General features: G+C 38.3%; 1 protein-coding gene across 12 annotated transcripts in view; it reads left to right on the top strand.

The window, feature by feature from the left end:
• The window catches only part of MCTP1 (multiple C2 and transmembrane domain containing 1), a 568,532-nt gene that overhangs the window by 310,885 nt on the left and 244,934 nt on the right, over positions 1 to 12,713 (top strand). For all 12 annotated transcript variants that reach the window (XR_011646260.1, XR_011646259.1, XR_011646258.1 and 9 more), the window contains exon 3: positions 8,068 to 8,210. Coding sequence is in view for 9 of the 12 variants with exons in the window: in XM_058276318.1 (XP_058132301.1) it covers positions 8,068 to 8,210 (143 nt within the window). In the remaining 3 variants the exon portion in view is untranslated. The remainder of the gene's footprint in view (positions 1 to 8,067; positions 8,211 to 12,713) is intronic.

Genomic DNA, 12,713 nt, shown 5'->3' with positions numbered 1-12,713 from the left:
GGGAACACAGAAGAACAGAGAGAGCCACAAAGCAGGAAGCTGTGAGCAGTGGAGCCCAGAGGAGAAGGGAGAGCCCTAGCAGACTCCTCCATCTGCCATATACTGTGTGAGAGAGGAGTCCAGGATCACTGACAGCTGGTATTCAGGGAGAAAAAGCATTGCCTGATGAAGACTTGATTGGACATTTTTCTCAGCCTTACAACTGTAAGCTTTTAAACTAATAAATTCCCATTGTAAAAGCCAACCCGTTTCTGGTATATTGCTTGGCAGCATTTAGCAAACTAAAACACTTATCAATATCATCATTATTTATAGTATTCTGAATAATCATTTATTTTTACATAATAGTTCTTTGATGACATTTTAGAGTTAAGGAAAATATGGATGTCTTAAAGAGCTGAGTAGAAGGAATATCAGACTTGGAGTCTGAAGTCTAAATGTGCCTCCCACTCTCATTACTTAATAGCTTACATGTTATGTGATTTAGGGTAAGCCACACTGAACCTCAGATTCTTTCTCATCTGCAATATAGGCTGATAACATGTACTTTACCCAACTTAACAGCATTGTTGTGGGGATGGATTTGACAGTGCTCTCTATCTTGTAACCTCTGTAGTCATTCATTTACTCATTTAACAATACTGGTTGGCTGACTACTCTGCTGCAGACACTGTCTTAAAAAATGGTCAGAGTCCCGGTCCCATGGATGCTATATCCAGTGGTAAAAATACACAAAAAACAGGAAGACACACAAATCAACCTTTAGATAACATTGTGATTAATACTATAAGGAAAAGAGCAAATGGTGAGAGTAACAGGGAGACTTAATTCAGATTGGAAGGTTGGGGAAGGCATTCCTGAGCAAATTATATTTAAGCTGAGAACTGAAGGATGAGAAAGTGCCAGCCAGGTAAAGGGGGAAGAAGTGGAGGGAGGGGCTTTTCAAACAAGAAGCTAGATAGCATATGCAAAGGGTAGAAGCAGAAAAAATCTTCCAGTAATAGGATGACTAGAACATAATAACTGACCCAAGATGAAGTTGGAGAAGTAGCAAGCCCTGTAGACTATGTTGCAGGTTTTGGGTTTTATTGTAGGTATAACTGAAAGCTGTTGAGATGTGTTAAAGCAAAGTAGTAGGAAGACTAAATATGCATGTTTAAAAAGGTCAGTCTGGCTGCTAGAGAATTAATGGAAGGGAACACAATGAAAGTGGAGAGCCCAGATAGGAGGCTTTGATAGTAGTGCAGGAAAGAAATCATGGTAGCTTGTCTAGAGTAGGATAAGGAAAAGAGATAGACTCAAGATATATTTGGGGGGAGTTCATTGGATTTGATCATGTCCTGAATACAAAGCATAGGGAAGAAGGTGGTATCAAGAATCATTGTCAGGTTTCTTGCTTGGGTAACTGTCAAATAATGGAGCTATAAACTGAGATGACAATGCCTAAATGAGAAGCAGGCCTGGTGGGTGAGAGGATCAAGAGTTAAGTTTATGATAGGATAACAGTGGAATGTATTTGATATCCAAGTGGAGGTGTCGAAAAACAGCAGAAAGAGCAGTCTGGACTGTAGGTATAAATGTGAATTTCATCAGCAAATATCTGGGATTTAAAATCATTGGAATGGATGAGAGAGAACACAAGAAAGCAAGAACACAAAAATAACACCTCCCAGAATAAAAGCTGGGAAAATACTAAGAAGCGTGGCCCATGAGGTTGGAAGGCATCAGAAGAGGGCAGTGCCATGGCAGTCAAGATAAGAGCATGCTTCCAGAAAGAGGGAAGGGTCAATGGTGGTGAGCACTGCTCACAGGCCATTGGAGACATGATTTGATAGCATAGAGGTAATGGTGACCTTGAAAACTTAATCAGAGGGAATGGGAGCAGAAGGCTGAATAGAATGTTTCAGGGGTGAATGGGAGATGGAAATGGAAAGGAACAAGTAGAAAACTCTTTAGAAGTTTGATAGACATTCAAGAAGGGTAGTAGCTGTACAGGAGGGCATTTTAGGATGGGGCATCGTGGAGCATATTTGATTGCTGAGGAAGAGGAATCAGTAAAGAAGTTGATGGTGCAGAGAAAATGACTGAAACATCTAAGTACCTGAGAATCCAAAAAAGTGTGAGCCACAGAGCACACGTGAGAGGACTGCAGTGACTTCACGAGGGAATTCACCCCAGGGGCCCCCTGATGAGTTTGTGTCCTCTCGCTGCATGCTGCTGCCATTAGAGTAGAATCTGCAAAGATGACCATCTGTGTGGTGTCACATAGAGTGGTGTCCAAGGAGATAAATGTCCTCCTGCTCCCTTTCAATATGCCCCTGAAAATCAGGACTTGGATAGGAGTTGTAATGCTTTCACCATTGTAACAGGCAGCAAGGAAAAAGTGGGGTGCACAAAGATGACATTATTGACTTGTCTTTTCTAGTGAGATATGTGGATATTGATTTATCTTCTGATTAACTAGTAGTAATAACAATAGCTAACACCTATTTGGTGCTTGCTGTATGCCAGGCATTCTTCTAAGTACTTTACATGAACTAACTCATTTAACTCTCACAGAAACCCTCTAAAGATTACATTATCTTCCTCTTACTAAGGCACAGAGAATTTAAGTCACCTTACCAGCTAGTAAAAAGCAAAGCCTGAATTGATGCCAGCCCATCTGTCTCCAGAGACTATACCCACAATAGTAAAGGCACTGAATGAGAACCAATTTACTAAAATTCCATTTTGAAAAAAATCTAGCCACTCATAAAGATAAGCATTGAAATTGGCTTTTAGGTTCCAGAAGTTACGGAAAATGGCATCACTTCTGTCCATGCACCAGGTTTGTGGGCAGAGATGAGTCAAAGCTAGAAGGGAGCTGGGTCAAAGCTGGGGTGGAAGATAAAGGTGAGGTCTGGAACCTGGTGGTCTGAGAGGAACTGGAGATTGAAATAGAGACATGGTCTGGAGTGGGGTGTGTACAGGTTCAGAGCCAGCGTCATGTCAGACAGCTTAGGCAACAGGAGAAATATCAGGGCAGGGAACCAGAATTCTGAGAAATTTTCAAGCTTGAAGAAATCAAAGCCATGGCAAGGAAACAGCACAATAGGACATCAGAAGTCATGCATAAAATCTGAATATCGTCAAGCACAAGGAACAAGAATACTGAGCCAACTTCTCTGCAACAGCCCTAGAATTTACAAATGGTTCTTACAGAAGCAGGGACCAATCCAAGTAGGGCTAGCAGATAATTGCGAACACCTGATCAGGAGCACCTTTTCTTTGGGGCTGTCAAGCTTGAAGTCTGATGGCAAAGCTCCAGGAAACCCCATCTGGACTGTTTGGAGAGGCTGTGCCAAAGCTCCTCTCTGGCGTTCTTGTTTTTCTGCCTACATGGCTTAACCAAACCGAATTCTTTGGCACAATATCCCTCCCTCCCTTTCTTCCTTCTTTTCCTTTTTATTCTTTTGTACTTTCTTTCATTTACTCCTTTCATTTGTCTTTCTATTTATTTTCCTCCTTTAAAAAAATGCAGAATTTAATCATATTCCTGCAGCAGTGTACTTTATTATCCTTGGCCAATACAAGACCCTATCCTGTTTTTGTTTATCCTCCTTCATATGGGAATTCCCATTCCAATTTCCTTCTATCACACATAAAACCTGAAACATATTCTTTAACTTATGTATCCCTGTCACACATAAACTGCTATATTGTGTGATTATATATTTTATTTTCCTATATGATGATGTGCTATCAGTCACTGTTTCTTTTGTTTCTTATTTGTTACTTTGTTTTTAATATGTATCTATAATACTGTGTTGAATGCATTCATTGTATTCCTTATATGCATCCACCATATTTGATCTTCTCTCTCCCTAGCAATGGACACATAGATTTCTATAGCCACACATAATGCTTTGATACATATCTTCATAAATGGTGCCTTCTGGATCTACACAAATTGCGGGTTCATATGGCATATACATTCTTAATTTCACCAAGAATTGCCAGATTGTTTTCTGAAATTGCTGAGCCATTCCGTACTCCCGTGATCAGAACACAAGTTTTCCCATTTTCCCACAGCCTCACCAACACTGGCTATTATCTATTGCATCACTCAGAGATTTTAGTTGCAATCAGAGCCCAGTCTAGCAGAAAGTGGATATGTAATCATCAGATATACTCAAAGAAATCAAGGAAGACGTACAAATGGAATCACTAGAAAAGCCAGCAATTTAGTCTCCCAGGCTATTGTGTTAATCAACTATTAACACAATTGTGGTATTTAACAAAAACCACACAAAACCTCAGTAACGTACAGTAACAAGCACTTATTTCTTGCTCCTAAATTGCTGTGTTGGCTGGGGCACCTCGGCTCCAGGTTGTGGTGGTTGGGGTGGTTCTGCTTTCCATGTCGTTCATCCTCTTCCTGGGACCAGTAGGCTAGCCAAGACATGTTCTTCTCAGGTGTTAGCAGAAGCACAAGAAAGTACACTCATTCTCCACTTCACAAGCACATCTCAGGCTTGTGTCTGCAACATGTATACTAAAATTCCATTGGCCAAACATGTCACATAGCCAAGCACAAAGTTTGCCCGTTGTGAGAGAGATTGAAGATACCACGGATGTGGAGAGAAGTGGAAAATTGGGACCAATTTTGGAATCTGCCTCAGTTAGGACACCAGAAACAGTATTCATTCACACTACTATGCTTCTCTTAGGTGCACAGGAACCACACCACAGGAACTGCAGTTCCCACAGGTATGCTAAGCACAAGACAAAGGCCTTCCACAGCTGCCGCTTCTGAAAGCTCATGTCTCCCCCCATCCACCTCCCCTGCTCCTTGCTCATATTGCTGTTGTCCATATCTAGGTGTGGCAGCATTTGTTCTCCAAAGATGGCTACAACAATATTTCCCATCCCACATGCTCTTCTTGAAACTTTAACATATCTCACATCAAGCGATGGGGTCTCTGTCTCCTTTCCTTAAACCTGAGCAGAACTTTGTGAATCCCTTGACAAATAGAGTATAGTGATCATTAAAATGGCTAGATCATTAGAAAGTTGTGCATTTCTGTCTTGCATTCCGAGGTGTGTGGATTCCAGCTGTCCTACTGTTAGGAAGCCAAAACTATCCTACACAGTAGACCACTGGAGAGGCTAGGTGTAGGTAATCTAGGCAACAGTTCAGCTGAGATTCCAGACTTCAGCCAGCATGTGAGTGAAGATGCCTACAGATGATTCCAGTCTCCAGCCATTTTACTTTTCCCAGCTGAAAACACAGACACTTTGGAGAAGAGACAAGCCATCTCCAACATGCCCTGTCTGCATTTCTGTGCCCCAGAATTTCTGAGCATAATAAAATGGTTGTTTTACACCACTAAGTTTCCAGTGGTTTTTTAGACAACAGTAACTAGAATACTATGGCTTGCATTGGTAAACACAACCTGCGCCTAGTTGCAAGGAAGACTGGGAAACCAAGTACTGCCTTCAAATTTGGAGGGGCAGGGAAGTTATTCAAAAGATGCTGGCTGGCCCATAAAGTGATATGTAAGTTTATGTCATCCAATTCTAAATTTTGCTCTTCTGGTTAGTGAAAAGTGGTTTCCCACTCTTAACAATTATTTGCATTTCTCTGTACTAGTGTGTGTGGATGTTTTGGGTTTGTTTTGTTTTGTTTTGTTTTTTTAGATCATTTTTTGCATTTACTTTCTCTTATTTGGGAACTCTCTTTAGAAATTTAACCATTTTCCTCTTGAGTATCCTGTCCTTTTCTTGTGATTTTCAAAAGATCTTATGCATTCAGAGTATCAGTCTTTCTGTTTCATGTTCTGTGAATATTCTCACTCTATCACCTGTCAGTTAACTTTGCCACTACATGTTCATTAGAATAGTAATTCTTAATTCTGCACATAAATTACTCCCTTTTTTAATGCATTTAAGTTCTTGCTTAAGTATTAGGAATGTTTTCCTCTAATTTCAGCCCTCTATGTTCTATTAGCTTTATAGGTTTACAAGTCACATTGAGTTGTTTGAGTTGTCTGGACTCCATCTTTGCATTTGGTATAAGGTAGACATCGGGCTTCATCTTTCTTCATGTAGTGAGTTGGGATTCTCAGTACCACCTCCTGAACAGTTCATCCTTTTGTCCATTTATTTGTATTGTCACCTTTGTCGAACACAATGTTACCATTGTCTGTTTCTGAGATCTCTAATCTTTGCACCTATATGATGATATCTTTGTTCTTGGAAATCCATCTCATTTTTTACCATCATCAGAGAACTTACAAGTACCAAGTATCTCTTAGAACCATTTGCTCTTATTCCAAACTGCTCTAACCTACCACATCATTAAGTCATAAAGTCATTCATTTATTCACCAAATGTTTGTTGAGGACCTACAATATACCTGATTCTGTACTAAGAGCTAGAGATTTTTTTTTTTAATTCAAAAGTATCTGCTGTTATGGAGCTAATTATGTTTTTGCAGTGGTAGTAGTTGCATAGATGATTTTCAAAACCACCAGCAGTAGTTCGATTTGGGGCATGACTAAGAAAATTCATATGGGTACATGGGTTTTAATATCTCTGAAAATATATGTTGCAATACCCCCAACCACAGGGTCCTGAGCTGACTGTTGGGATATACTATGTTAGATGAATTATTTTAGCCATTAAACATTTGGTTGCATTGACTCCCCTAAAGAATACATTATAACAGGTCTCCATGTAAAATCCTTCATTTACATTTATAAAAAGCTTTAAAGTTTGTACCTTTATGATAAAATCAAACAGGTAAAATGAAATTGACTTTCACAATGGAAATATGGATTCATTATTCTATTATACTAGGGTCTAAAGAGACAAAAAAAAAATGTGAAGACTTTTGAGAGTGCTCCCAAGTGATAAAATAACAAAAAATCAAAGATAATCCTTATATCTGGCATAGGTGTTTATATGTCATTTAAGTGAGTGGAAGATCGAGGATGGATATCAATAGAGGATGAGATTAAGGATAGCACCACCATAATTGTAATATCTAATATTGTTATGGTACTTAGCAATTTTCAGAACCCCACTCACATTTTTCTCTTAATCATATAGACTGTGGTTATCAACTAGCTTCAGTTTGAACAAAACAGGAAGAGCTAAGCCAAACTCTATCACAACAGAGTCAGGCTTATATGATGAATTATTCCCTGATGGTGAGGATTGCTACACATTGGAATGATTTACTTGGGGATGTCAATGATTCCCCTTCTCTAGGAATTCTTAATGATAGCATAGAGTCAGAATTGCTCTCATTTGTCAGCCTCGGGCCAAAATGAGAAATGGTATAATATATAAGTAAGTATGTATAGGCCCTTGCCTCTTGGAGATGTAGTGAAAAAAAAAAAAAAAAAGGAACAGTTATTGGAGTCAAACAGCTTTGGTTGGAATCCTAACTCCATCTCTTGTTAGGTGTGTACATATGAGCAACTTATTTGACATCTCCAATTTTCTTTCCACCATCAGAGGAAGTTTAAGAGGTGCTAAGAGCTAATATCCAGTTCATTTAGTAAACATTATCCCCTCCTCCTCAACACTCCCTCTGCAATCTCTACTGCTTCCTAACATTCTAAAATCAAAAACTTAAGCAAGAGAAGAATATGGGTCCAAGGATGAAATTGAAGCCCAATTTGAGACTCACCTTTCCTAAGCCCATTAGGCTCATTTTATGAGCAGATATGTATATAAAACTAGTTAAATCAGCCAGGATCATTGATCATCTTTCTATATGCAATCAGATGATATGAAAAGAAATGTCAGAGATTAATCTTTCCGAATTATAATTTGAATTAAATCACAAAGTCACAGTATTAAGATCAGAAGATAAAACTTGTCACATTAACAATAATTTACTGTCACTTCCATATATATGAAAAATTTTAGTAAAAAACACTTAACCCTTGTTTTCCCATGTGATAAATTTCATTGACTTGTATTTTTTTAAATACTTTCTGGTGTTTCGATGAGCTATTCTTTCACTTCCATAGAAAGGCATGATTAACATGGATCCAACTGTTATCTCTTTGACAGGGACAAGTGATCCATACGTCAAGTTTAAAATTGGAGGAAAAGAAGTTTTTAGAAGTAAAATAATACACAAGAACCTCAATCCTGTGTGGGAGGAAAAAGTTTCCATTCTTGTTGATCATCTTAGGGAGCCATTGTATATAAAGGTGAGCCATTTATTTGTTTTTCTCTGATGGAATCCACCATAGAAATACCTGTTTAATGTTGTTGCTTTTTTAAATCATGTCTCTATCTGATGAGCTTTTTCACCAGAGATGTAGTCTGCTATGCACAACTCTATTGTCAATGTGATAGAAATGTGATTGAGGGGAGAGGCTGCTAGTGGAACATTTTTCTTCAGGACAGTTCTATTGCCAGTCATTTAGGAGGATTATGAAGTACATTTCCTCCTGCTTGGTACTGTTAATTGATTCTGTGCAATTAGGGAACATATGGAAAAAAAGCCTCCATACATTCTAGCTAGAAGGAAATTTGCAAAGAGCCCAGCCTTTCTGTTTAAGAATATATGAGGATCCATCATGCCTGGATTGCAAGCAAAATGCTTTTCTTGGGAGATGAAAGGGGTGAAAACAATGGGGAAAGAAAAATTCCTGTCTCTATTATATGACAAAAATGGTAAAATATACTTTCTTCTCATTTGATGTAATAAGAAAAAAAGAAGGAGGAGGGGCAGGAAAGGGTTGCAATCCAAATCCCTTGTTTTATTTATGTGCCTGCCTTTCCTTTAACTCATATTTTAAGGTACTTATGTTCCTTTTGCTCCTATATTCAGTAATTAAACATTTTTCAACTTTTACTTCAACATCTCGTGGCCCATCCTTTTCTCCAAACTGTCATTCCTGGCACATGAACCAAAAATCCCATATACTCACTCAATTTCTGGGCATCCTCCTTCCCTTAGCTTCTTTGCCTCACCTCTTCGTCATTGCCTCCAATTGTTTCTATCCTCCACAGAGAGGAAAAAAATAATCAAGATATTAACATCCTAGCAGGATAGTTTGTAAAACTGATAAAAAGAGATTCTTCTAAGTATACAGTTGATAAGTTTTAAAAAATCATTGTGGGAAGAATAGTCCTGTATTTCCTTGAGAAATTGACTCAAGCGGACATTGACTAAAGGAAATCAATGCAATACAACTATGAAAGTATCTTCTTTATTTATACTGGGCGCAAGAACTATTCATGTGAGAATGTTCATAGCCTACTTTCCTCTCTCTAGAGGCAAGACCTTTATGAACAGAGATGTTTCTCCCTGCTCCTCACCTCTAGAGAGAAAGAAATATCTAGATGAAGAAAAAGGATTCTCATCAGGATAAAGAGCTGAGATTGGGAATGAGAAAGAAAGAAATAAAAGATGGGTAAAGAGGTTTTATTACCAAGGAGGTTCAGGAGACATGCATTAGAACAGCAACAGTTGTGAAGAAAATGGGTAGAAAAGGAAGACAGATGTTAATAAGGATAGCAAAGGACTGTAAGCATCTTTTTTTAATATTAATTTGTTTTATTTTTAAAGAAGCTTTAGAGTACATAAATGTTACATTAAAAATATAGGGGGGGGACCTGATGTGGCTCCAGTGATAAGGCCTCAGCCTACCATATGGGAGGACCCAGATTCGATCCCTGGGACCTCCTGGTGAAAAAGAAGAAAAGAGAGCATGCCTGAGCGGTGAGCCAGTGCCCACGTGGTCAGCCGAGTGCCTGGATGAGAGAGGCATGTAGCAAGATTATGATGCAACAAAAGAGAGACAAAGGGAAGAGTCAAAACAAAGCACAGCAGAGACCAGGACCTGAGGTGGAGCAGTTGACAGGGAACGTCTCCACATCAGAGGTGCCCAGGATCACATTCTTCTGAATCCTAGAGGAGAAAGATTAGAAGACAAAAAAAGAGAGAATTATATACAGAGGATCACATAGCGAATGGACACAGACAGCATAAACAGCAGGGCAAGGGTGGAGCAGGGGAGGGGAAAAATAAATATTTTTAAAATATATATAGAGAGAGCATTCCCATATGCCCCACTCCCTCCCCCCCCCCCCCCTACTTCTCACATTAACAACATCCTTCATTAGTGTGGTACATTTGTTACAGTTGATGAGCCCATATTGAAACATTGCTACTAACCATGGACTACAGTTTATATATAGTTTACACTCTGTCCCACACAATTTTTAAAATTATAACAAACTATGCAGTGGCCTATATCTGCCACTGCAATGTCATACAGGATAAAGGTATGGATATCTTTTCATGTCCCTTGAAAGAAAATCATGGCAGGAAGGTGATATGTTTTTAAATACTTTTACTGCATATCTGTATTTCCTTAATGTGATACTACTCCAAGGCAAAACCATGTGGATCTCTACTCTTTAAAAGGGTTACAAATGAATTTCACAAAATTACATTAGACATTGGTTGGGTCCTTTCACTTTTTTCTTGAGCTTCAAGAATGAGTATTCATTTATGGAGAAATCTTAATGTCAAAAAGCATTTTTAAAAAGTAGTAGGCTCAAAATCAAACTAAAAAATCTGAATTACACTAGAAAGGATTGTGGCAAAAATTAGTCTTGGTTTGAGAGTTCAAATTATATATAATACTGTGAGTATAGATAGTGACACTTCAGAACAAAAGACTTGGTTAATGATATACTATGAGCAAAGAAGCTAGGAGAGAGGACTCAGGGGTGTTTTGTTTGTTTGTTTGTTTTTACCACTTTGAGTATTTCAAGGACAAGATTATATTGCCACAACTTAGTCTACTACACAGAAGATACATAGGAAATTATAAAAGATTTTGTCACTTTTTAGATCTCTACATAAAAAAATAATGAACTCAAATAGAAATCATACTGCCCTTTCAGATACTACTTCAAGTATCAAACAGTAAACCTATTTTTATGCAATACTTTATATTTCTAGAAGTGCTTTCATACTTTTATTTTTATTTTTACATCCTGTGAAATGCATAAAGTTCCAAGGCACAAATTTCCAATTTTTTTTAAAGATTTATTTTTTTATTTATTACCCCCCACCCCCCCAGCTGTCTGCTCTCTGTGTCCATTTGCTGTGTGTTCTTCCGTGTCCACTTCTATCCTTATGAGTGGCCTGGGAATCTGTTTCTCTTTTTTTGTTGCGTCATCTTGCTGCATCAGCTCTCAGTGTGTGCGGTGCCACTCCTGAACAGGCTGCACTTTTCTCGCACTGTGCGGCCCTCCCTATGGGGTGCACTCCTTGCGCATGGGGCTCCCCTACATGGGGGACACCCCTGCGTGGCACGGCACTCCCTGCGCGCATCAGCACTGCACATGGGCCAGCTCCACAGGGGTCAAGGAGGCCCCGGGCTTTGAACCGAGGACCTCCCATGTGTTAGGCAGACGCTCTATCCATTGAACCAAGTCTGCTTCCCAAATCTCCAGTTTTTAAGCTTCTTTTCTCCTCTTTTTGGTGTTATCTGATTTTTGTCTAACCTTGAGCAAGCAAGGATAGATGCTAAAAAAATACATTGGCAAAAAGAAATTTTAAGTACCTAGAATTTCTTGAAAACTGCATCCTTTTCATTGTCTCTAAATGGCTATTAATGAGTGGCTTACTATGATTTGCATAATGCTATATCCTCTGTGATAGGAGGTTAACCTTGACTGAAAGATTTCCTAGGAACTAATTGATACTGTAGTGATGAAATGTGAAAATGCATCCACAAACAAGATGCTTAGAAAAATATAAATCTACAACCCTCCCATTTATAGTTAAAGGAAAAAGAAGTCCGTGCACACGCTATAATCTGATTTGTGTCAATGTTTACCAGAGGGAAACAAAATTCAGTTCTGAGTCAAGCTTATAAAATCATATTAAAGTTGCATTGCTGTGTATTACCAGTAAAAACAAATTTTTTTTTTAAAGAAATCTTGGAACTTTCATTTAAAAATACTATTCACAAAATAAATAAGAATACACTTTCCAGTTGGTGGGGACAGGGAGAGAAAGACTTGAGTATTTAAGCAGGAAAATTATTTTTAATAAGATAGCAGTAGCAGCTGAGAGTTAAAATACAGAGCTTTTCATTGAGACAAGAGCCATAGGAAGCCTCTGTGTATCTACAATGATACCTCAACACATCTTAATTAATAGGATACATTCAGCATCCATTTCAGTTCAACTCAAATTGTCCACATCATTTTACTGACACTATTATTCAAGGTTCCCATGAAACATCCAGAGTTATATTGGAAGAGATATAATATTATAAATATATAAAGAGGAAAATGTTTATATGAACTGTTACTTGTTTGAACCAATCTAGAGTTAGAGCTCTAGGTATTAAATTAGAGCACTATTATAAATAACAGGAAGATATTGTACATAATTCTGTTTGGGGTGATGCTCCTCTTTCTAAGATTGTCGTCTTAAAAAAATGACAGTTTTCTTAATTAACTCATAACTAACCAAGCTGATAATTTAAAGTTGAAAAAGTTTCTGTAAACCCTATGCAAGTTAAGGACTTTATTACTAGCCTACCCAAAATTATCTCTCAATAGTTTTTAAGTGTCTAAAAAAGAAGGCTGGGTGCCAGTGAGTTTCAACTTTGTATGTCAGAATTATCCATAAAGCTTTAAAGAATCTAGATGTCCAAATCCCACCCACTCCTGAAAGA

This window comes from Dasypus novemcinctus, chromosome 2 (genome assembly GCF_030445035.2).
Source record: "Dasypus novemcinctus isolate mDasNov1 chromosome 2, mDasNov1.1.hap2, whole genome shotgun sequence".
NCBI classification, from domain to species: Eukaryota; Metazoa; Chordata; class Mammalia; order Cingulata; family Dasypodidae; genus Dasypus; species Dasypus novemcinctus.
The sequence above is the reverse complement of the archived record's forward strand: the minus strand, read 5'-3'. Positions and strand labels throughout refer to the sequence as shown.